At 36.0% G+C, this 25,832-nt stretch overlaps 2 protein-coding genes and 1 pseudogene across 3 annotated transcripts; 2 read left to right on the top strand and 1 right to left on the bottom strand.

Annotated features, from left to right (window-relative positions):
- Window positions 1-345: 345 nt before the first annotated feature.
- On the top strand, window positions 346-8,511 carry LOC110918649 (probable alpha-mannosidase At5g13980). The gene is made up of 25 exons (XM_022162924.2): window positions 346-683; window positions 1,204-1,287; window positions 1,405-1,493; window positions 2,426-2,720; window positions 2,815-2,904; window positions 2,990-3,175; window positions 3,262-3,362; window positions 3,709-3,802; window positions 3,892-4,143; window positions 4,474-4,539; window positions 4,631-4,687; window positions 4,968-5,187; window positions 5,269-5,408; window positions 5,656-5,721; window positions 5,794-5,853; window positions 5,935-6,003; window positions 6,111-6,158; window positions 6,283-6,402; window positions 6,549-6,614; window positions 6,706-6,818; window positions 6,956-7,040; window positions 7,148-7,258; window positions 7,349-7,492; window positions 7,923-7,991; window positions 8,082-8,511. Exons 1-25 carry the CDS (start codon window positions 483-485, stop codon window positions 8,322-8,324), a joined length of 3,069 nt encoding a protein of 1,022 aa, XP_022018616.1. The 5' UTR covers window positions 346-482; the 3' UTR covers window positions 8,325-8,511.
- A 2,845-nt stretch (window positions 8,512-11,356) lies between these two features.
- LOC110918651 lies at window positions 11,357-20,813 on the top strand (annotated as a pseudogene).
- LOC110918652 (pentatricopeptide repeat-containing protein At1g62670, mitochondrial) lies at window positions 20,506-23,404 on the bottom strand. 2 transcript variants are annotated; one of them, XM_022162925.2, is made up of 2 exons: window positions 20,934-23,404; window positions 20,506-20,847 (listed from the first exon to the last, which is right to left on the bottom strand). In XM_022162925.2, the coding sequence occupies exon 1, from the start codon at window positions 23,350-23,352 to the stop codon at window positions 20,998-21,000; it is 2,355 nt and encodes a 784-aa protein (XP_022018617.1). In that variant the 5' UTR covers window positions 23,353-23,404; the 3' UTR covers window positions 20,506-20,847; window positions 20,934-20,997. The 2 variants fall into 2 exon arrangements, with proteins under 2 accessions (XP_022018617.1, XP_022018618.1); XM_022162926.2 differs by having other exon boundaries at window positions 20,508-20,739.
- Window positions 23,405-25,832: the final 2,428 nt, after the last annotated feature.

The following is a 25,832-nucleotide window of genomic DNA, read 5'->3' as shown; positions in this document are numbered from 1 at the left end:
AGATATTGTTAAGGTTTGTTTTTAAAAAATAAAAACCTTAAATTATATACATTATATTATATTTTAGATTTAAAAATATATAAACTATTTAAATAAAAAATAAATTATATAATATTATTATAACTGATAAAATCAACAAAAAGATAATAATCACAAGATATTGTTAAGTTTTGTTTTTTTTTTTAAAAAAAAAAAAAACCTTCGAAAACATAGACCCGACATAAATTTCTTAACAAACAAATACAATCTATACATATCAATAACACCATATCAAGATCAAGATACACCCCATAACGCCAATTAATTATCATCTCTATCTCAAATTTATTATTTATCATTTATCATTTATCATTTATCTACCCGTTAAACATGGACAAACTTCAATTATTTATACCCCTCGTGTTTCAAGGGGTCCATGCACAATATCTTCTTCGTCTTCCTCATACTTTTCTTCACTAAACCATAAGCTAATTTCCTCAACAATGGCGGATTTTCGAGTGTTAGTAATGTTAATACTAAGTGTTGTTTCTGTGTGTGTGGAGTCAAAGTACATGGTGTATGAGACTGCACGAGGAGTTGTGAAAGATAAGGTTAATGTTCATCTTGTAGCACATACACATGATGATGTCGGTTGGTTGAAAACCGTTGATCAGTACTATGTTGGGTCCAATAACTCCATTCAGGTATGTCTTTCTCTTCTTTTATATTTTTTTGGCAAATTGAATTTTACTGATCCGAACTGGCTGCTGATAATAATCACAACTCAGTTAAAACAACATAACGGAGTTAAGTTTTTTTTTTTTTTTCCAAATTACAAACTGACGTTTTTGGGCTTTTGATCAGAACGAGGATACGAGTTGATTGATGTAAAACTTACCTCGAAACAGTGTCCTAAACGACTTGATTTTTGTTAATTAGAAGTTCAAACATCCGAATTGAAGCACCGTTGTTTTTGTCGTTTAGAGCATTGTTTCGATGTAAGCTTTACATCAATAGACTCGTATCCTCTGTTCAGAAGCCGGAAAACATCAGTTTGTAATTTGGAAAAAAAGTTGACTCCGTTATGGTTTTTTACGGCGGACTGTTTTACAAACAAAATAGAAGAGTTCGGATTATTGTGGGTAATTAACTGAGTTGGGAATATTATCGGCCAAAAAGAGCCGGTCCATTGTTTGATATCTAAGTGTGTTGATTGTTGTGTAGGGAGCCTGTGTTCGAAACGTGCTTGATTCGGTGGTTCAAGCGCTGTTGGCGGATAAGAATCGGAAGTTTATTTATGTTGAACAGGTTAGAAATCTTGAATGCTTTGTTTTGACTATTGGGTTTGACCCGAAATTGGTTGTTGACTCTTGTCTGCTGCTAGTTTATATTAGATTGATATCTAAGATGTTATGAATGTTGCAGGCGTTTTTCCAACGATGGTGGAATGATCAGAGTGAGAAAACCCAAGCTATAGTCAAGCGGCTTGTTAGCTCGGGTCAACTTGAGATGATGTAAGCATAGGGTTGCTAAACGGGTCGTGTTCGAGGGTTGATGGGTTGAACCCCTGCACGAGAATTTCACATGAAACACGAATACAACACGTGTGTGTATTCATGGGCTAACACGAACTGTTTAACACAAAAAAAAAAAAAAAAAAAAAAATTATTTAACAATTCTTTGCATATTATTATATTATTAATTTAATGTTCTAGATTTACATAGGCTTCCACTATTTTCACACTCCTAAAATCTTATTTTCACACCCCTACATGTATATGGTACGTATAGAGTTATACGGGTTGTATAACTAATTGTTGCACAAAAGAAAATGTCAAATGTTTTTCTGTCTCCATGTATACAGGCTGTATAACATTATACGACCCGTATAGAATGTTATACGGCCCATATAATGTTATACGACCCAAACCTCATTATACGGCCCAATATTTGTCTTGTTAGAGTGTGAAATTGAGATTTCGGGGTGTGTCTTTATTAGGACCCCTTTAAAAATATATAAAAAAAGGTAAACAAATGGATTAAACGGGTCAACCCATGAACCCGGCCGGGTTGTATAACTTATTGTTGCACTATCTCCATGTATACGGGCTGTATAACATTATACGACCCGTATAGAATGTTATACGGCCCATATAATGTTATACAACCCAAACCTCATTATACGGCCCAATATTTGTCGTGTTAGAGTGTGAAATTGAGATTTCGGGGTGTGTCTTTATTAGGACCCCTTTAAAAATATATAAAAAAAAGGTAAACAAATGGATTAAACAGGTCAACCAATGAACCCGGCCCATTTAGCTAAGCGTGTTCATTGGTTTCACTTGAAACTGACCCGAACCCGTTTAGACTAAGCCCAGACTCACGAATTTCATGTTACGGCGTGCGAGTATAACTAGGTTATAAATAACTTGTTTTTGTTGGGCAGAAATGGAGGGTGGTGCATGCATGATGAAGCAGCACCACATTATATTGATATGATTGATCAAACAACATATGGGCATAAGTTTATAAAGGAACAGTTTAACGTAACACCGAGAATCGGTTGGCAAATAGACCCGTTCGGTCATTCAGCCGTGCAGGCTTATCTGTTAGGGGCAGAGGTTGGATTTGATTCTCTTTTTTTCGGCCGGATTGATTACCAAGATAGAGCTAAGCGAAAAGCGGATAAACATCTTGAAGTCATCTGGCGGGCCTCCAAGACGCTCGGTTCATCTTCGCAGGTGTGTAGCGCGGTTCAATATTATCATCATTAGTATCGAAAACCGACAAAAGTGTAACTTCACTATCTAACAATTTTTGCGTCGTTTTTTACAGATTTTTGCAGGTGCTTTCCCGGAGAATGTTTATGAACCTCCAACTAGTGAATTCTACTTTGAAGTCAACGCTGATTCCCCGATCGTGCAGGTAAATTCCAAAACAAGATTTAAGGTTTACGTCTTTACGAATGTTTGTTTAGACATGTGACGTAATTGCATCGCTTATACTGAAGGATAACGTCAACTTGTTTGACTACAACGTCGAAGAACGAGTCAATGCTTTCGTGGCTGCAGCATTGTCACAGGCGAACTTTACTCGCACAAATCATGTTATGTGGACGATGGGGACGGATTTCAAATACCAGTATGCGGAGTCGTGGTTTCGGAATATGGACAAGTTTATTCATTATGTCAATAAAGTTAGTTACTCTTATCAATCTTAAAAATAACAGTTTCGACCCGTTACGTTTTTTTGTTTTTGAGTTTTGACTACATATGCATACAGGATGGTCGGGTCAACGCTCTCTATTCAACACCGTCTATATACACCGATGCTAAATATGCTGAGACGAACACATGGCCTTTAAAAGAAGACGACTATTTTCCGTAAGTATAATTTGTAAACCGTAAATTATATATTATATGACTGGCAATTGGGTACCTGTTAAGACACGACTAGACCTGTTTGACTGAAAAATACACCCTTTGACTTTTTTAATTTTTAAAATAATTAAAATTGCAATGTTAGGATCTATCATTTATTCATCTTTGTACATAAAACTGTTTTTATAAACATGAGGTAGAAAGTAGTTAAACGAGTCGTAATCATGTTTGAAACTTATGTTGTGCGCGCCGTCAGAAACCTGTTAAACCTGTTAAGACACGATTTGCCAGCATGACATATCCAGTCTCCATTTTTCTAACTGTTTAACCACTATATTTGTTTTTTTAGATATGCAAGCGACATAAACGCCTACTGGACAGGATACTTCACTAGTAGACCGGCTCTCAAGGGATACGTCAGAATGTTGAGCGGCTATTATCTGGTCGGTAACACAAGTTTTAAGTTATATTACATCACCGGTTTTTTAATTTTTAATTTTTTTTTTTTTTTTTGATTTAAAATTATTTTCAGGCTGCAAGACAATTGGAAGCAATGAAGGGAAGGAATAAAAGCGGGCCCACTACAGACTATTTGGCTGATGCTTTAGGGACTGCTCAGCATCATGACGCCGTTAGTGGTACATCTCAACAACATGTGGCTAATGATTATGCAAAACGGCTCGCGATAGGTCACAAGGAGGCTGAAAAGGTGGTTGCCGAATCGATAGCTTGCATGCTATCACCGAAACCTGGATGCGCAAGTTTAGCAACCAATATTCAACAGGTACATATGCAACACATATAACTTATAACTATGCATATGTATACATTATACACAGGGGCGATGCTTTGAAGGGGCCGGGAGGGGCGCCCGACCCCCCGAACTTTTCGGCCAGTAGTGTTATATATGTAGTTTTCCTATATGAATTTTTGGGTATATATGTTTTCGACCCCCCTGGTTCTATAGAAATTTTTGGTTATATACGTTTTCGACCCCCCCCCCCCCCCCCCCGTAAAAAATTTCAAGCTTCGCCACTGATTATACATATACATAATAAAAATATATCTATCTGTATCTAATAATTTTTCTTGTCGTTTCTTCGTTAATTTCTAGTGTCCGCTTCTGAACATAACCAATTGTCCTCCAACCGAAGCTGATCTATCATCTGGCAAGAAGTTGGTAAGTGAGATTCTTAAAAGTTAAAACTATATATTATATTATGCATACGCGCGCCAAAAATATAATGCGCTATTGTCGCTTTTGACTGTAGGTTGTTGTCGTCTATAATTCACTGGGGTGGAAGAGATCGGATGTTATAAGACTTCCGGTAAGTATTACATTAGTTTTCACGCGATATATATTCCTTTCTTTTATATTTTACGTCAAGGGCGTAGCTTAAGAGGGGCAGGGAGGGGCGCCCGACCCCCCGAACTTTTCGCTCAGTAGTGTTATATATGTAGTTTTCGTATAGAAATGTTTGGGTACATACGTTTTCGACCCCCCCCCCCCCCCCCCCGGTTTTCATGGTCAAGCTTCGCCACTGTTTTACGTATTTGCTCATTTGGTTTTGTATACATTTTAAATCATGCATTTTTTATAATTAATAGGTTGCGAGTGAGAATCTTGCGGTCTATGACTCCAATGAGAAAGAAATCGAATCTCAAATTTTCCCTATAATAAACGAATCTATATCCATAAGAAACTACTACACCGCTGCATATACGGGTAAACCACCAACTTCTACACCCAAATATTGGCTTGCGTTTACAGCGTCTGTTCCGCCTTTGGGTTTTAGCACATACACCATTTCGAGTACCAAAAAACCAGGTATAATGTCTATTTTTTGTTTAAAATAAATTGATTTGAACGTTGAACAACGTTTATCGATAAAAAAATAACTATGCGCAGCTTCAACTCCTGTTAAAGAAGAGTTCTACACGCATACGGGAGCGCAAAAAGATGATATAGAAATAGGAACAGGAAACTTGAAGTTAATATATTCCGGAAGTGACGGAAAGCTTTCTCATTATGTTAATAGTCGAAGCGCAGTAAGTACATTTTCATTTTTTTTCGTTCGATATTTTTCATTTTCTTGTCACTAATAACATGGTGTAGTCACAAAGTTTCATGTAATCGTCTCTGTTTTTATAATAGTAATTTTTCGAATTTTGCAAAAAAAAAAAAAAAAAAAATTGTTTGCTGTGCTTCGTGTTTGAAATAGTCGATTAAGAAACATATTATTATCGTTTAAATTGCTAACGTGTATCTAACCTGTCTGATGTTGTGTCATGAAAGATTGATGCCTCTTTGAAGCAATCGTATAGCTTTTATGCTGGATTTGATGGAACGACGGGGCTACAGGTAACTTTATTATAACTATTATTTTTGTAAAAAATGTGCTCCCTAATAAGGGTTTATTTTATTTTGTTTTAGGCATCTGGAGCATATATTTTCCGTCCAAATGGTACATATCCTATCGGCTCACAGAAGCAGGTATAAAATTTCTTCGAATGAACGTGTTGTATGATATGTATGTAACCAGTGCCGGATTAATAATGTTCAATGATATTACAGAATGTAACAGTTTTGAGGGGGCCAATCTATGATGAAGTACACCAGAAAATAAAAAGCTGGATTTACCAGGTATTAAATGATTTGATTAACATCCTTTTTTATTATTATTTTTTTTTAAATCCATCAAATATAAATTTATTTTTTAATATTGAGGTTTTCTTTTCATGCTTGGGTAGATCACTAGAGTGTACAAAAATAAGGAACATGCTGAAGTCGAATTCACTGTAAGATCAACATTCTTTGTTATTATTATTATTATTATTATTATTATTATTATTATTATTATTATTATTATTATTATTTTTGTGAACATGTTTATCGGCATATCGCTAATAATATTAATTTCAGGTGGGTCCCATACCTATTGGTGATGGAGTTGGGAAAGAGATTGCGACCAAGATCTCAACCACCATAAAGAGTAACGAAACATTTTACACTGATTCTAACGGTCGAGATTTCATTGAACGGGTATGCTGCAGTACTCCTATTTGATCAAATATTTAATATATAATTTATGCATTTTTGTATCATATTATTGAATATCATTAAACATATGAATTTGAAGAAACATTTTTTCGTCATAAATCATAATTTAAGTTAATTTTCTATGGCAGATTCGAGACTATAGAGCAGACTGGGATCTTGAAGTGAATCAACCTATTGCAGGAAACTATTATCCCGTACGTTCTTTTAACTTTTTTTTTTTTTTAATTTTCATACATTACTCAAGCTGGATTACACATGTTCAACATAAGTTAAATTATTTTCCAGATCAATCTTGGAATTTACCTAAAAGATGAAAAAAGTGAGCTCTCGGTTTTGGTAGATAGATCCGTAGGTGGATCAAGCATTGTTGACGGTGAATTGGAGTTGATGCTTCATAGGTACATCTTTCCTCGATAATGTCATTACCACTCACAGTTAACAACTACATATATATATATATATATATATATATATATGTATGTATGTATGTATGTATGTATGCATATATAAAAAAAATGAATAACCTGTTTTGCAGGAGATTGCTCTACGATGATGGAAAAGGTGTCGCGGAAGCTATAAACGAAACAGTTTGTGTCGGTAACGACTGTCGAGGATTAGCGGTAAGCATTTCTTCTTATTATTAATGCCAATAAATGTCGACGTATTGATGGGTCAAGTTTGGTATTAGCATTACTAGCTTCTTATGTTAGGGAACTTGTGTGTACAGGTTCAAGGGAAATACTATCTTAGAATGGACCCACTTGGAGAGGGCGCCAAGTGGCGACGATCATACGGTCAGGAGATCTATTCACCACTTCTTTTGGCGTTCACGGAACAGGTTAAACTTTAAAGAAAGAAAAGTGCAATTTTAGTGTTTTTTTAGAATTTGTAGATTGTTATTGTATATTAATCGGATCGCGTTTTACAGGATGAAAATAAACGGACAAACTTCCAAGTGTCGAAATTTTCAGGAATGGATTCCACGTATAGTCTTCCGGATAATGTAGCATTGTTAACGCTTCAAGAGCTAGAAGACGGAAAAGTTCTTCTCCGTTTGGCACACTTATACGAGGTTCTTTATTTTTTTTCTTCACGTAAATTCACTTAATTGTACCAAATTGTAAGTAGAGGTGACAAAATGGGCGGTCAAACTGTTTTGGTAACCGGTCAAAACGGGACATTTACAATACGGGTTGGGTCGACCTGAAACACTCTTGTAAGATATCTTAGTTTTTAGTATGCAACTAGTGTGATAAGTATGATTACAAAAACCATATAATTAGTATTATAATAATAATAATAATAATTTAACTTTTTGAATAAAAAGATTTAGAAGTTTTTTTAACACTAAAAAACACACTTAGACACCCCCCCCCCCCCTCCACTGTTTATCCTCTTTGACAAATTTGACCCGTTTTCTTTTTAGCTATAATTTTTTTTATTTGACCCGTTAAAGAATAATACAATGAAACTAAACTAGTATATGTTCTTTCTGGTTCTAGAGCGGCGAGGATAAGGATCTTTCAGTTATGACAAGCGTCGAGTTAAAAAAACTATTTGCTAAACGGAAGGTAAGATCCAAAATGCAGCTCATTTTAATATTTTCATTTTTTTGTTATTGACTTGTTTTTTATTTATTTGTATTTTGTAAATGATTTAAGATAACCAACGTGTCGGAAATGAGTTTATCGGCTAATCAAGGAAGAGCGGAAATGGAAAAGAAAAGGCTAGTGTGGAAAGTAGAAGGGTCCAAAAATGATGATGAACCTGCAGGCCAGAGGGGTGGACCTGTTGACCCTCAAAAGCTTGTTGTTGAACTGGCCCCTATGGAAATACGAACCTTCATCGTGACGGTTGGCAAGACGCTTTCTCGAAGATTAGTCAGCTCTGATCTTTCCAGATAGGCTGCAATGTGCATCTACTGTTGATCTAGTTAAATGCAACCATCTATTAGAGATTTTAGTTTTTTTTTTTTTTTTTTTTTTTTTTTTTTTTTTTTTTTTTGTGTGTGTGTGTTCCTTGATTAGTTATCCTTTGATATTGTTTTGCACTCTTAAAAGTATTGGTTTTTTCTCATTACTTTTTTTTTAAAATCATTCAAGTTGTATGGTCTTATGATTTTTATCTATTTATTTGTGGAAGTTAAATTTATAAAAAAAAAAAATTAGAAAGAAAAGGGTTGATCGAAAGGTGTATGAGAGCATGGTATAGAGCCATGGACGACCAAATCGAAGTGTAAAAAATGGGAACTGGAGACCAACCCTAGTGTAACGTCTGGTTACAAGAAAAGAATGAACCATTCAATAAGAAATCTCAACATTTCTTTCAAGCTCACATTTTAATTCCTTCCTTACATAGCATATCGGCCCGGTTTCAGTTATTTTTCGGTTTGGGTTTCGGGTAAACCCGAGATTTGATCAGCCCTATTCTCAATTGTTTGAGAGGTTTTTTTTTTTAAAGATATGACTTCTATTAAAGATGGAAACAAACTATATAAATTAGACTTGTAAAAAGGATTTTTTTTTAAGTGGGACCCAATAAAAAAGGTAAGGATAAAATAATACAAACTTTCTTTTTACACATGATGTACTATTTTTTAATTCGAAATATTTGGTCCTCGTTTTTATTCATAAAACATTTTTGACAGAAAATAAACTTAAAATAATTAGAATTTGTCTTCGATTTGATGACACATGCACACACAATGATATGCATTGCTTTAGGTTTGTTTATGAAAAAAAAAAGAAATAAATAAAAAGATAGGCTTCCATCTTTAGTAACCAAGGACGTTAAACTTACAACTATATAAAAATGATTCATATAATTATATAGTGTGTTAAAAAATTACTATTTGTAACAGACCACTATTTAATAATGATTCATATATAACTATATAGTGTATTAAAAATTACGATTTATAGAGTGATGTTATACTATGCGTGAAAATGAGTCAAACTACTCGTGAGCTACTCAAGCTCGGCTTGAAAAAAAGCTCGAAACGAGCTCGAGCCTAAAAACAAGCTCGTTTAGTAAACGAGCTCGAGCCGACTCATGAGCCTAAATGAGTCCACTGTTTATATAATTATTACTTAATATATTATATATATTTAACTAATAGTAGTTACTATTTATAATATTACGAGAAAATAATAAATTATGTATAAAAATAATATTTATAATTAATAAATAAATAATAAACGAGTCATGCGTTGCACCCTTGTGTTATACATAACCATCGTCACATATAATTTGTTAATTGTGTCATGTTACATATGTCAACAATAGTAAAGTTATTTGGGTCAATATAAGATCATACAATCAGTAAATTTATATTAGGCCCAACGATTTTACCCGTACCTAACCCGACTTCATTCGTGCTCGATTAACCCCTCCCAAACCAACCCGTTACCCGAAAACCAACTAAACCGAATGTTATTAGGGTCGGGTATCAGTTAGACGTTTAAGCATAAAAAAAAACCTTGAATAACCCGAAACCCATATAACCCAATTAAAACTTGATGTCGATAAATTCGCGAGTTTAGAAATTCATTTCGGACAATTGAACTTTCTCGAACTGTTTCTTTTTAAGAACCAAAAATATTTGTGCCACATAACAGCTGCGAAGAAGAACAAAAGGCCTTGTACATGTAATGGATCTTGAAGTACTATTTCTGCATCTCCCTGACCAAATCCGCCTACATTAGGATTACTTGTCAACGGTTGATCCAATTTGATAGATTCGCCTTCTGAAACAAGAAGTTCTGGCCCCGGAGGGATAATATCAACCACTTGACGTCCATCCGACGCATCCGCTATGGTTATTTCGTATCCCCCCTTTTCTTTTCGTAGGATTTTGCTTACTATACCTGATGCTGTAGCATTATAAACTGTATTGTTACTTTTGCTCCCGTAAGCAAAAAACTTGGGATCCCAGTTGGATCGGGGTCTACATTTCGGGTCTGGTCGACTGTGGTAACGGGTTGGCAGACCTAGTCAGGGTCAAGTCATGCCTGTGGTAAGGGTTGGGTAAGGGCGACAATCGGGTAGATGGTTGAGTCCGATCGGGGGTCCCGGTCAAGGTCAAGGTCAGACAAATCGGGTGTGGTAGTTGGACCATCGATTTGGGGCAGAGTGAGTGGCGATTCGGGGTGACAGGTCGGGTGAGGGCAGGACAACGGTCAGGCCAAAAGTGTAGTATGTAAACAAAAATTTTAGAAATCAACAAATACGTCCAAACCCGAACTACCCGAATAACCAGACCCGACAAACCCGATAACCGAACACCCCGAACCCGATTGTGATACAAATCGGTTATCAAGTACAATATCATACACAACAAAAACCCGACCCGAACAACCCGAAACCCAAATAATAAACCCAGCTTTATGACAATTCCTAAGTGGATAGTGACATAGTGTGATTAAGATATGCCATTTATTGATGCTATACAAATATTCAATGAAAACGACATCTTGTTTATCACATTTACCTACAGATGTTTCTATATTTTATTAAGGAGTAAAATGCACAGATAGTCCCTGTGGTTTGGTGAAATTTCACCTTTAGTCCCCAACTTTTTTAAAATTACACTCTTAGTCCCTGTGGTTTGACAAGTTGTTACTCGGAGAGTTCCCAAAGCAGATGGGGTTAGTTTTTTTGGTTAAGTGGGTGTGAAATGACAAGGACTATCCGAGTAACAACTTGTCAAACCACAGGGACTATCCGAGTAACAACTTGTCAAACCACAGGGACTACGAGTGTAATTCTGAAAAGTTGAGGACTAAAGGTGAAATTTCACCAAACCACATGGACTATCCGTGCATTTTACTCTTTCATTAAGTATAAACTTAATCAGATTAAAGGGACTTTCATTTAAGTTTGTTCAAAACATTGTTGTTGTTGTTGTCGTTGTCGTTGTTGTCGTTGTCGTTGTTGTTGTTGTGTTTTGATTGAATATTTAGAGTCGTCGGCGTTGAGCAACGACAACTTAATGGCGGATTTTCGAGTGTTAGTAATGTTGGTATTAAGTGTTGTTTCTGTGTGTGTGGAGTCAAAGTACATGGTTTATGACACTGCACAAGGAGTTGTGAAAGATAAGGTTAATGTTCATCTTGTAGCACATACACATGATGATGTCGGTTGGTTGAAAACGGTTGATCAGTACTATGTTGGGTCCAATAACTCCATTCAGGTATGTCTTTCTGTTCCTTTATCTCTTTGTTAATCCAATAACTTCATTGTTTGATCTTTTAAGTTAGAGTAAATTACAAAAAACGTCCTTTATGTATGTCAATTATTGCAAACTGTGTCCTTTGTCTTCAATAATTACAGAAAACGTACTCGATGTTTGCAAACCATTGCAAGTTATGTCCTTTATCCCTAACTCAGTTAATTTTTGTGGTTAAATCTAGGGCTGTAAACGAGCCGAGCTCGACCCAGCTCGAGATCGGCTCGAACTGAATTCGAGCTGGCTCGGCTCGAGCTCGAATTTCAAATCGAGCTGAGATTTGTGGCTCGAGCTCGACTCGGTTAAAATTCGAGCTAGCTCGGCTCGGCTCGGCTCGATCTAGCTCGAACTAACAAAAAAAACGCAAAATCTACTAACTAAAAAGCTCTAAAAATGTATCTTTTCATAGACTAAGGGCCATAATTGCAATTTAATTTAACTTAAATCTGACCAAATGGACCCCACATGAGGGTATTTTGGTCATTTTACTCTCATGTGAGGTCCATTTGTTCAGATTTAACCACAAAAATACCCTCATGTGAGGTCCATTTAGTCAGATTTAACTAAAAAAATTAACTGAGTTAGGGCTAAAGGACATAACTTGCAATGGTTTGCAAACATCGAGTACGTTTTCTGTAATTATTGAAGACAAAGGATACAGTTTGCAATAAGTGGCATACATAAAGGACGATTTTTGTAATTTACTCTTTAAGTTATTGTACAGGGAGCCTGCGTTCGAAACGTGCTTGATTCAGTGGTTCAAGCGCTACTGGCGGATAAGAATCGGAAGTTTATTTATGTTGAACAGGTTAGAAATCTTGAATGCTTTGGTTTGACTATGCAGTTTGACCCGAAAGACTTCTAAGATGTTATGAATGTTGCAGGCGTTTTTCCAACGTTGGTGGAGGGATCAGAGTGAGGCGACCCAAGCTATAGTCAAGCGCCTTGTTAGCTCCGGTCAACTTGAGATGATGTAAGCAAATTAAGTTGACTTTTTTCATTAATGGTTCTGTATTAAGTTGACTTTATGTTGGGCAGAAATGGCGGTTGGTGCATGCATGACGAGGCAGCACCGCATTATATCGATATGATTGATCAAACAACGTATGGGCATAAGTTTATCAAGGAACAGTTTAACGTAACACCGAGAATCGGTTGGCAAATAGACCCTTTCGGTCATTCAGCCGTGCAGGCTTATCTGTTAGGGGGCAGAGGTGTATATTCTGTTCTATCGACGCTTATAAAAAACTGTTAATATCACTTTGTTACGTGTTTTAAAGTTTTAAACTTTAGTCGTTATGATCATTTAGGTTGGATTTGATTCTCTTTTCTTCGGCCGGATTGATTACCAAGATAAAGCTAAGCGAAAAGAGGATAAACGTCTCGAAGTTATCTGGCGGGCCTCCAAGAGTCTTGGTTCATCTTCACAGGTGCGTTTTATTGTTTTAACTTCCGATATTATTATCATTAAAATAAAAGAATTACTATCTAACGGTTTCATAAACCGTTACAGATTTTTGCATGCGCTTTTCCACAAGAATATGCACCTCCACCTGGCGGTTTCAACTTTGAAGTCAACGATGATTCCCCAATCGTCCAGGTTAGGGGTGCTAAACGGGTCGTGTTTGCGGGTTGACGGGTTCAACCCGACCTGAACCCGAAAATTTTAGATGAACCCGAACCCGACACGAACCCGAAAATTATGTCATACATATGAACCCGAACCCGACCCGAATATTCTCAGGCTGACCCGAACCCGACCCATTCAACCCGAAATTTTTTATTTTTTAAAATTTTTCAGCAAATTAATATATTAAAATTAACATCTACTAAAAAAAAACCAAATTTATATAATAAAATTACATTACAATCATAAAATATTATGTCAATTTCCCTTTTTAAGTTATACTTATGACATAAAATTACACACCTAATCAAATTATGACATCAAACATATTGTAATAATATAATTTTAATATAAATGGGTTAAACGGGTCAACCCGCCAACCCTACCGGGTTGACCCGAACCTGGCCCGTTTAGACTAAACCCAAACCCGCGAATTTCGTGTTAGGTTCGTGTCGTGTTTTCGGGTCGTGTCAGAAATTCACACCCCTAGTCCAGGTAGATTTCAAAACAAGATTTAAGGTTTACGAATGTTTGTTTAGACGTGTGACATAATCGCATGTTTTATACTGTAGGATGACATCACCTTGTTCGACTACAACGTCGAAGAACGAGTTAATGATTTCGTGGCCGCAGCATTGTCGCAGGCGAACGTTACTCGCACAAATCATGTAATGTGGACAATGGGGGAAGACTTCAAATATCAGTATGCAGAGTCATGGTTTCGGAATATGGACAAGTTTATACATTATGTCAATAAAGTTAGTTACTTTTATCAATCTTAAAAAACAACAGTTTCGACCCGTTACTTTTTTGGTATTTGAGTTTTGACTACATATGCATACAGGATGGTCGGGTCAATGCTCTCTATTCAACACCGTCTATATACACCGACGCTAAATATGCCGAGACTGACACCTGGCCTCTAAAAGAAGACGACTATTTTCCGTAAGTATAATTTGTAAATCGTAAATTATATATTATGACATATCCAGTCTCCATTTTTCTAACTGTTTAACCACTATATTTGTTTGAGTTAATTACTGTTTTCGTCCCTGTGGTTTGTCAAAAATCACTATTTCAGTCCATTAGTTTAAAAATTGCGATTTCAGTCCCTGTGGTTTCACTTCCGTAACCATTTCAGTCCACCTCGTAACCATTTCAGTCCCTGTACTAACAGAATAAATGGATTGAAATGGTTACGAAAGTGAAACCACATGGACTGGAATAGTTACCAAAGTGAAACCACAGGGACTAAAATCGCAATTTTTAAACTAACGGACTAAAATAGTGATTTTTGACAAACCACAAGGACGAAAACAGTAATTAACTCTATTTGTTTTTTTAGATATGCAAGCGACATAAACGCCTACTGGACAGGATACTTTACTAGTAGACCGGCTCTCAAGGGATACGTCAGAATGTTGAGCGGCTATTATCTCGTGAGTGACACGAGTTTTTTTATTATTTTACGTCTTGGTTTTTTAATCAACTTATTATTTTTAATTCTTATTTGACTAAAATTGTGTTTTATCAGGCTGCAAGGCAATTGGAAGTAATGAAGGGAAGGAATAAAACGGGGCCCACGACAGACCATTTAGGTGACGCTTTAGCGATTGCTCAGCATCATGATGCTGTTAGCGGTACATCTCAACAACATGTGGCTGATGATTATGCAAAACGGCTCGCGATAGGTCACAAGGAGGTGTAAATTAATTATATTTTGTTGAGTAAACTGTCATTTTGGTCCCTGAGGTTTGGTCACTTTTGCCACTTTAGTCCAAAACTCAAACCTTTTGCATCTGGGTCCCTGTGGTTTCAGTTTTATTGCCATTTTGGCCCAAAAGTGAAATCAAGCCATATTTGTCTTATAAAGTCTTATAAAATCCTGCTATTTTGTCCTTTTTCAATGGTCATTTTAAATAAAATTTGATCTTTGACTTATATAAAACCAAATCAACAGTCACATTTTATTTAAAATGACCATTTTGCCCATGAGGAAAAGGACAAAATAACAAGATTTTATTAGACAAATATTATCTGATTTCACTTTGGACCAAAATGGCAATAAAACTGAAACCACAGGGACCTAGTTGCAAAAGGTTTGAGTTTTGAACTAAAGTGGCAAAACTGACCAAACCTCAGGGACCAAAATCGCAGTTTACTCTATTTTGTTGTTTTATTTCACATTTAATTCTATTTGCTGCATGTAAATTGATCAGGAATCTATCGCAGGCTGAAAAGGTAGTCGCGGAATCAATAGCTTGTTTGGTATCGCCAAAACCTGAATGCGCAAGTTTAGCAACCAATATTCAACAGGTACATATGCAACACATACAAACTGTTAAATATATATATATATACACATATATATTAAGAATATGTATATTTTTGTATTTAATGATTTTTTTTCTCGGTTTCTTTATTAATTTCTAGTGTCCACTTTTGAACATAAGCAACTGCCCTCCCACTGAAGCTGATCTGTCATCTGGAAAGAAGTTGGTAAATGAGATGCTTAATATCATATATATATATATTATAGTCCAATACACAAGAAAATGAGATACAACTTTATGTTATATTCTGTATACGCGCGTCAATATTAAATGTGCTATCGTCGCTTTTTATTGTAGATCGTTGTTGTTTATAATTCACTGGGGTGGAAGAGATCTGACGTTATAAGACTTCCAGTAAGTATTACGCTAGGTTTCATGAAAAATTCATTTCTTCTATACTTTATGAAAAATTCAGTCGGTTTTTTATACGTTTTAATATTTTATAGCGTAAAACGCCATTTTCGTCCTTGAGGTTTGGCCAGTTTTGCGACTTTCGTCCAAAGGTTTGTTTTTCCGCATTTGGATCCAAAAGGTTTGAAATCTTGCCATTTTCATCCGGCTTGTTAACCCCATCCATTTCTCTCCGTTAAGTCAGGGGTATTTCCGTCTTTTTTGTTAACTTAAAGGGCAGTTCGATCTTTTTCACTTTATGTTTTTCACTTTATGTACAAGCATTTAAAATACCCCTGACCGAATCCGTTAGACCAGATTGCCCTTTCGGTTAACAAAAAAGACGGAAATACCCCTGACTTAACCGAGAATAATGGATGGAGTTAACGAGCCAGATGAAAATGGCAAGATTTCAAACCTTTTGAATCCAGATGCGGAAAAACAAACCTTCGGACAAAAGTCGCAAAACTGGCCAAACATCAGGGACAAAATCGGCATTTTACTCTATTTTATATCATGCAACTTTTATGTTAACAGGTTGAGAGTGAGAATCTTGCGGTCTATGACTCTAGTGAGAAAGAAACTGAATCTCAAATTCTCCCTATAATAAACGAATCTATATCCATACGAGACCACTACACCGCTGCATATACGGGCAAACCACCAAGTTCTACGCCCAAATATTGGCTTGCGTTTACAGCATCCGTTCCACCTTTGGGTTTTAGCACATACACCATTTCGAGCACAAAAAAGACAGGTAAAACGTCTACATAATACATTCCCGTTAAAATAAACTGATTTGAACGTTGAACGACGTTTATTGATAAAAAGCACTATGCAGCTTCTGTAAAAGAAGAGTTCTACACACATACTGGAAAAGGTGATATAGAAATAGGAACCGGAAATTTGAAGTTAGTATATTCTGGAAGTGAAGGAAAGCTTTCCCGTTATGTTAATAGCCGAAGCTCTGTAAGTACGTTATCGTTTTACGTATTACTATCGTTTAAATTGATAATGTGTACATAATGTGTCTCATGTTGAGTTATGAAAGATTAAAGCCTCTTTAAAGCAATCGTATAGCTTTTATGCTGGATTTGATGGCACTATGGGGCTGCAGGTAACTCTTTTTTTTTTTTTTTTTTTTTTTTACCTTTGTTGTTAATGACCCCCCTTATAAGGGATTATTTTTCTTGTTTTAGGCATCTGGAGCGTATATTTTCCGTCCAAACGGTACATATCCTATTGGCTCTCAAAAGCAGGTATAACATTTCTTCTGACGCACAGGGGCGCAGCTTAAGAGGGGCCGGGGGGAGCCCGACCCCCCGAACTTTTCACTCAGTAGTGTTACATATGTAGTTTTCGTATAGAAATTTTTGGGTATATACGTTTTCGACCCCCCCCCCCCCGGGCGGTCTTCATTGTCAAGCTTCGCCACTGCTAATGCATGTCTTATGATTTGTAGCTTAAATCCAAATTAATTATGTTCAATAATATTTTACAGAATATAACAGTTTTAAGGGGGCCAATATATGAAGAAATACATCAGAAAATAAACACCTGGATTTATCAGGTAATAATTTTTTTTTTTTTAAATTCAAAGCCCTCTGTTGATTAAGTTTTAATAACTATTGAGTTTTTCTTTTTCATGTTTGGGTAGATCACTAGAGTGTACAAAAATAAGGAACACGTTGAAGTCGAATTCACTGTAAGTTCAACATTTTTCGTTTTTTTTTTTTTTTTTTTTTTGTATTGTGAACATGTTTATCGCTAATACTATGAATTTCAGGTGGGTCCGATACCTATCGATGATGGAGTTGGGAAAGAGATTGCAACTAAGATCACAACCACCATTAAGAGCAATAAAACATTTTACACCGACTCTAACGGTCGAGATTTCATTGAACGGGTATGCTGCAAGGCTCCCATTTAATAAAAAATTATATATATATATATGATTTGTTCATTTCTGAAAAGAATTTGTTAAGTTGTTATCATATTATTGAATACCATTAAACATATGATTCTTGAAGAAACACGCGGATCATAATTTAAGTTAATTATATATGGCAGATTCGAGACTATAGAGCTGACTGGGATCTTGAAGTGAATCAACCGATTGCAGGAAACTATTATCCTGTATTTTTTATTTTTATTTTATTATTATTATTATTTAGAGTTAATTACTGTTTTCGTCCCTGTGGTTTGTCAAAAATCACTATTTCAGTCCATTATTTTAAAAATTGCGATTTCAGTCCCTGTGGTTTCACTTTCGTAACCATTTCAGTCCCTGTGGTTTAACTTTCGTAACCATTTCAGTCCCTGTGGTTTCACTTTCGTAACCATTTATTCTATTAGTACAGAGACTGAAATGGTTACGAGGTGGACTGAAATGGTTATGAAAGTGAAACCACGGGGACTGAAATCGCAATTTTTAAACTAATGGACTGACATAGTGATTTTTGACAAACCACAGGGACGAAAACAGTAATTAACTCTATTGTTTATTATTATTATTATTATTATTATTATTATTTTTTTTTATTTTTTTTTTTTTTGAACTTTTCATTGATTTTTTTACATTACTCAAGCTGGATCACACATGTTCCAGATTAATCTTGGAATTTACCTAAAAGATGAAAAAAATGAGCTCTCGGTTTTGGTAGATAGATCCGTCGGTGGATCAAGCATTGTTGACGGTGAATTGGAGTTGATGCTCCATAGGTACGTCTTTCCTTGACGACGTCGTTAGTTCTCACATTTAACAATTACAAACTTTGAATATGCCACAAACTATATATATATATATATATATATATGTGTGTGTGTGTGTGTGTGTGTGTTTGTGTGTGTATAATAGGAATGATTTGTTTTTGCAGGAGATTGCTCTACGATGACGGAAAAGGCGTTGCAGAAGCTCTAAACGAAACAGTTTGTGTTGTTAACGACTGCAGAGGATTAGCCGTAAGCGTTCTTTATAAGTTCATTGATTTATTATTCATTTCTTATATTATGATTATTAATAAGAAATCATATATTTAATAATATGAATATAGGTTCAAGGGAAATACTATCTTAGAATGGACCCAGTTGGTGAGGGCGCCAAGTGGCGCCGATCGTATGGTCAGGAGATCTATTCTCCACTTCTTTTGTCATTCACTGAGCAGGTTAAAGAAAAATGCAACTTAGTGTTTTTTTTTTAATTTATAAAGCATAGATAGTTGTCGTAGATTAATTAGATCGCGTTTTACAGGATGGAAATAAAGGGACAAACTTCCAAGTGTCGAAATTTTCGGGAATGGATTCTACTTATAGTCTCCCTGATAATGTAGCATTGTTAACGCTTCAGGAGCTAGAAGACGGAAACGTTCTTCTTCGTTTGGCTCACTTATATGAGGTCTTTGTTTTTTCCTATAGATTCACTTAATTGTAGTAAACTGTAACTCTGCAAGCAGAGGTGAGTTTTCTTTCTTTTTTTTTTTTTTTTTTTTTTTTTTTGAGTTAATTACTGTTTTCGTTCCTGTGGTTTGTCAAAAATCACTATTTCAGTCCATTAGTTTAAAAATTGCGATTTCAGTCCCTGTGGTTTCACTTTCGTAACCATTTCAGTCCACCTTGTAACCATTTCAGTCCCTGTACTTAACAGAATAATGGATTGAAATGGTTACGAAAGTGAAACCATAGGTACTGAAATGGTTACGAAAGTGAAACCACAAGGACTGAAATCGCAAATTTTAAACTAATGGACTGAAATAGTGATTTTTAACAAACCACAAGGATGAAAACAGTAATTAACTCTTTTTTTTTGTGTGGGGTGGGGGGGGGGGTTGGGTTACAGAAAATCTTAATATCTAAGAAGTGGTGTGATAAATATGGTTACGGAAACCATATTATTGCAACGATAATATAACTTTTTGAAAAAGATGATTTATAAGGTTGTCAGCGGTATTTGTTCTTTCTGGTTTTAGATTCGAGAGGATAAGGATCTCTCGGTTATGACAAATGTCGAGTTGAAGAAACTATTCGCTAAAAGGAAGGTAAAATCCAAAATGCAGTTCATCTTAAGTTCTTAACACACTATAATTTATTCAATTTCGACTCGTTTCTCACTTATTTTTATTTTGTAAATTATTTAAGATAACCAACGTGTCGGAAATGAGTTTATCGGCTAATCAAGGAAGAGCGGAAATGGAAAAGAAAAGGTTAGTGTGGAAAGTAGAAGGGTCCAAAAATGATGATGAACCTGCAGGCCAGAGGGGTGGACCTGTTGACCCTCAAAAGCTTGTTGTTGAACTGGCCCCTATGGAAATACGAACCTTCATCGTAACGGTTGGCAAGACGCTTTCTCGAAGATTAGTCAGCTCCGATATTTCGCTACAATAATCTGATGTCCAGGCACCTTCTTGCTGCTTGTAATCTGCCATACAGTTTACGGTTGTTCCTTTTCATCGCGATCACCAAATCCGCTTCTTTTTCTTTAAGATTTTCAAACATGAACCGAAGAATATAAATATCTGAAAAAGCAGTGTTTCATTATATCATGAATGAAATGGTCTGAACCTTACATACGTTCTCAAAACAATGATAAAGATTATAAGTCATGGTCATGATAAATAAAACTAGTCTTGTTCATATATTTTTGCAGGCGCTTTTTCGCTTTTTCTTTGTTTTCTGTTGCTCATTCTCTAGCTGCAAATGCCCTAAAGAAGCTTGTGCGTATGGCTAACAGCGATCAGGCGTTTATTCTGTAACAATTGCAGATCCAATAGTCGTATTGAACATGCAATGCGATTACAGAAAAAAATGAGAAGGCTCCCGAGGATCTTTCAAAAAAATTTCCAATGTATCGATATCTGGAAGCGATAAAAAGGTAAAAATAAAATAAATAAATAAATATAATCTACCGCAAACACAACTACTTAATATAGTCGAATATTACCTTTTGGCTACTTGAGTTTGTTACAAAATTTGATTAACGTCAAAGGCAAAGTCAAAGCACTTCACTAAACCATCACACCTTCTTCCTTCATTTCATCAAACAACTCTCTTGCTCTTTTAACATCACCCGTCTTGCGTAGTCCGTTAATCAGACTATTGTAAGTGACGATATTCGGACGAATGTTTCTCAGTTGCATTTCATCGAAAAACTGGGATGCGGACTGTAGATCACCTTGCTTGATGAAACCCATAATTAGTGAACTGTAAGCGAAAACGTCGAGATTTAAACCCTTTTCCCGAACCTCGGAGACAACTTCCATCGCTAATTCCATCATTTGATTCTTCGAGAAACCATGTACAAACGCATTGTAGATTTGTACATCGGGAATAATACCTTTTCCCAACATATATTTTAACATCGCAACGGCTTCTTTAGAGTTTCCTTCTTTACAATGACCGTCGATAACAGACGTCAAAATCGCTTGATCGGGAACGATTCCAAGACCGATCATTTCACTGAAATACACGTTTGCAAGCTTAACTTCTGCTATATTGTTATAAGCGGAAATAAACGCCCCGTAAGTGAAAGTGTTCGGCTTTACTCCGTTTTCCGTCATTTCGGCCAAAAACACACGCGCTTCCTCCATTCTGTTTGCCTTGCAAAGACCAATAATCAACGAATTGTAGCAAAAAACGTCCGGTAAAACACGCGCTTCCTTCATGTTTTCGAGAATCTCTATCGCCTTATCACACTGACCGAGCTTACATAATCCATCAATTATGCAATTAAATGTCACAAGACTAACTTCGATCCCTTTAGCGACCATTTCGTCTTTCATCTTGAACGCCTCGTCTACTTCGCCTTGTTTCAAGAACCCGTCGATCAACGCGGTATATGTAAAACTATCCGGATACAAACCCGCATGTAACATGTCTTCTAAAAGCAGTTTTGCATCTTGAGATCTCTTCAATTTGCATAACCCGTCTATAAGATTCGTGTACGTATAAATATCAGGCGTTAAACCCTTCGTTGCCATTGATCTTTTTAACTCAAAAGCTTCATCGATAAGGCCCACTTTACACAACCCGCTAATAAACACATTGTACGTTACTAAATTCGGGTTATAACCCTTGTTACTCATTTCCGAAAACAACTTTTTCGCTTCATCGAATTTCCCTACACTCGCGTAACCACCGATCAAATTCGTATACGTAAAACTATTGGGATTTAACTTCTTAGCCAACATTTTCTCATACTCGTTCCAAAACGACTTCATTTTATCTAGTCGCAACAAATCTCTCATTAGAACGTTGACGCACCACAAAGCGGACCGCGGTTCGTAACTCTTAGCTACCATCTCGTCTTTGAACCATAAAGCTTCCTCTATCTTACCTTCTCTCCTGAACCCTTCAATCAACGAACTGTACGTAGCCGGTTTAGGAACCAAACCAGCTTTTTTCATATCGTCTAAAACGAGTTTCGCATCACTTGATCTCTTCGCTTTGCATAACCCATCTATGACTATCGCATACGTATACTCATCGGGAACCAAACCTTTTACAGTCATTGATTTCTTATACTTAAGAGCTTCATCGACAAGCCCGTGTCTACATAACCCTCCAATTAAAAGGTTGTACGTTACCAAATTCGGGCTGCAATTGTTCTCCTCCATTTCCAAAAACACCCTTTTCGCCTCGTCCATTTTCCCACTTTTACAATACGCCGTAATCACATGACTATACATATAAACATCACGGGTCACCTTACCCTCAACTAACCTCTCATTCACCTTCCAAAACAAATCCATCTTATTATTCCTCAACAAATCCCTCATCAACGAGTTCAAACACACCGAATTCGGAAACACATCGTCACTTTTCAAACTCAACAACAAACAAACCGCTTCATCAAACATACCCTTATTCTTATAAGCATAAATCAACTGCGAAAACCCTACAGAACTTAACCCAACACCTGCAACCGCATCTACAACATCCGAAAGTAAAAACGGCTTATGGGTATCTATCATTTGGTCAAGAACATCACTAGCTTTTCTTAACTGATTACCGTTACAATAACACATAGCAAGAATCAAAAAAGACTTCAAATTTTGAAACTTTTGAGAATTTTGAGAAATACCCATTTGAGTAGAGGCCCAGTCGAAGAAAAGGTGGAGTCGTTTTGGATCACATGATTGATTTTGACGAAGTATTGATTCGATTACATCTGGGTTTAGGGTTTTGTTGAGGTTTTGTAATGATTTGATGGGTGAAAGCCAGTCATCTTCTTGAAGGTGGAGAGAGAGTGAGATTTGTTTAATGGTTTCTTGATCTTCTTGTTTGGAGATGTTGGAGCAAAACCCTAATCTTGATTTTGCGAAAGGTTGGGTTTTTCGGATGAGCTTTGATGCGCCTCGCATCGTACGGTGTTTGATGAAAATCGTAAGGGGAATGAGACGGAGAAGAAAGACTCCCGAATTTGTAAGGGGCAACCCGTTTTAGGATGGGTCGGGTCGGGTCCGTGCTTTTGATTCTACGAACAAGATTCGTTACCTTTATTTATTTTTTGTCTATTATAATTTTCGATATTTATATCAATTTTTTTTTATTGTTAAGGATTGTATACTTTTATATACTTTTCAATATTTATAAATTTTAATTCGTTTGGTTACATATTTAAAACTTTTTATGGAAATTATGGGATCACAGCTAGTGGGTTATACCTGCACTCCATGTCGGGGGCATGCCGATTTTTAACAAAAAAAATAATGAAAAACGTAGACGTCAGAGTACCTGAAACTAAGATATAACTAAGATATTAAAACATGAAAGAATGAAAAAAAAATTAAAGATATATATATGAAATTAAGGATATCACATTGGTACGGTACCGACACTCGGTATAGTAATTATAAGAGGAAAAAAAATAAAGTCATGATATGCTAAAGGTATCTAATTGTATTTTATATCAATTAAAAACTATAAAAACAAATGTCAATAATGATTCTGATAACCACCGCCACCATCACTGGCCACTGGTACCGACCATCGTCACCACCAATCGTTAGAGGTGTACATATCGGTTCTTTTCAAAAAATCGGTCCATTTTTTAACCGCACCGGTTATTTTCCAAAGGGGGCAAAACTCGTTTTTTTATAACCAGTCCTAGTTTGTAATCAGTTTTTTATATTAAAACGTACAAGCGGTCATAACCAAATGTAACCGATTTGTAAGCGGTTAAAAAACGGCTTTTTTTAACTGGTTAAAAATCCGCTCAAATAACCGGTTAAAAAACGGTCAAAAAAACCGATACTGCAGAATGCAGTTTTTTTTTGTTTTGTTGTTTTGCAGAATGCTGTTTTGCTGTATTTCTTATACAGAATGCACTTTTTCAAGTTTTTTGTTGAAAATAACAAATTTTTTTCCAACATAATTTAAAATACAATCGCATTAAAGTTAAACATAACAAAGGAAATACTTAAACTTAAACTATTAATCCACAAGCACGCCCACTAATATATAATTTTTTAGTAGAGCTAAAATATTAATATATCTTGATAAGTGTTGTTTAATCTTCATCGCCGTCCAAACCGGATATATTGCGAAGGTATTGATCGTATGCGGCTTCTTCGTCGGTCATTAGGTTCGTCAATTCGGCTTCGATCTCGTCCTCGTACACTTTGCCTTCGTAATCCAGTTCTCCCTCGAGCGAGCGTATGTGTTGACATCTCTCCGCCGCATCCAAGTAATCTTTCAAGCAAATTGACATCTCAACCACCTTTGGTGTTAGTCGAGTTCTCCTTATTGATATCACCCTATCACTACCGAAGCTACCATGAAAGCTTGGACCGTTAGTAAATTTCGAGCCATTGTAGCTAAGATCGGAAATTGATCTTCCTAACTTTTCCACCAAGCCAACAAATCAAAATTTTTAAATTCTTGTGAAGTCATCGTTTGTAGATAGTTCGACCCACCATACATCCCGATTTCGCTACTACTAGTGTTACCACATTGCATTTGACTCGACTCATCATAGACAACATGTTATAAAATGCTATTAAACTTTCTTTTTGCAAAATAGCCTTTTCAAACATGGTGCAAGTCGAGTTCCATCTTGCAGCAACATCCCAATTGGGTCCTAAATATTCGACCTGTTTCCTTACAAGTTTTAATATATTTTGAATGTCTTTGCGTGTTACTATATATATCACGTAACCTTTTTTTGAAAGCATCTTCTTGTGCTTCAATAACCTTTAGACCGTCTAGAACGGCCAAATTTATGATGTGTGCAACACATAAGTATGGAAAAAATACCCTCACAAATCGGTTTGTATTTTAATTTTAAATGCATTACCGAAACCGTGTTGTTTGAAGTGTTATCAAAAGATATTAAAAAAAAACATTTTGTTACAATTTGTATATTCTAATACATTTGTCAATTACGTTAAATATATTTTCACCGGTGTGAGGGTAATCAAATAATTTAAACAAAAGGTGCCTTTCATCATTTGCCACGTCGCCGGTTCATTCCAATGGGCGGTGACACAAATATACCAGTCGGGTGAACCGTGCGGTGTGGACCAAATGTCGCTAGTTAAGTTAACACCGGTTTCTAATGTTTCAAAATAAGAAATTAATTATTGTTTAGCGTTTTTCCACCATCTTAAACAATTTATCCTAAGAGTAGCACGACTTACATAGGTGTATCGTGGTTGGAGAGTTCATAGAACCATATTTGTATAGCGGTGGTTTTTGAAATTGTTGAACGACAAGCTTTCTTGGATTACAAATTTCGTCATTTCCTCCCTAACCATATCCAAACTGTAGGCGAACAAAGTAGGGCTTTCACTTGCCATCGAAGCTTGACCGCTAGCGGGTTGTTTCAACCCCTTGCAAAAGT

This window comes from Helianthus annuus, chromosome 16, assembly GCF_002127325.2.
Source record: "Helianthus annuus cultivar XRQ/B chromosome 16, HanXRQr2.0-SUNRISE, whole genome shotgun sequence".
Classification (NCBI taxonomy): domain Eukaryota; kingdom Viridiplantae; phylum Streptophyta; class Magnoliopsida; order Asterales; family Asteraceae; genus Helianthus; species Helianthus annuus.
Note: the sequence above shows the minus strand (reverse complement) of the source record. Positions and strands in the feature narration are given on the sequence as shown.

Excerpts from the sequence above, each read along its gene's own strand:
- LOC110918649 (XM_022162924.2), top strand. The coding sequence starts at position 483 with ATGGCGGATTTTCGAGTGTTAGTAATGTTAATACTAAGTGTTGTTTCT. Across the intron at positions 684-1,203 it reads GGTCCAATAACTCCATTCAG|GGAGCCTGTGTTCGAAACGT; the intron begins GTATGTCTTTCT and ends ATTGTTGTGTAG. Across the intron at positions 5,854-5,934 it reads CTATCGGCTCACAGAAGCAG|AATGTAACAGTTTTGAGGGG; the intron begins GTATAAAATTTC and ends ATGATATTACAG.
- LOC110918652 (XM_022162925.2), bottom strand. The coding sequence starts at position 23,352 with ATGCGAGGCGCATCAAAGCTCATCCGAAAAACCCAACCTTTCGCAAAA.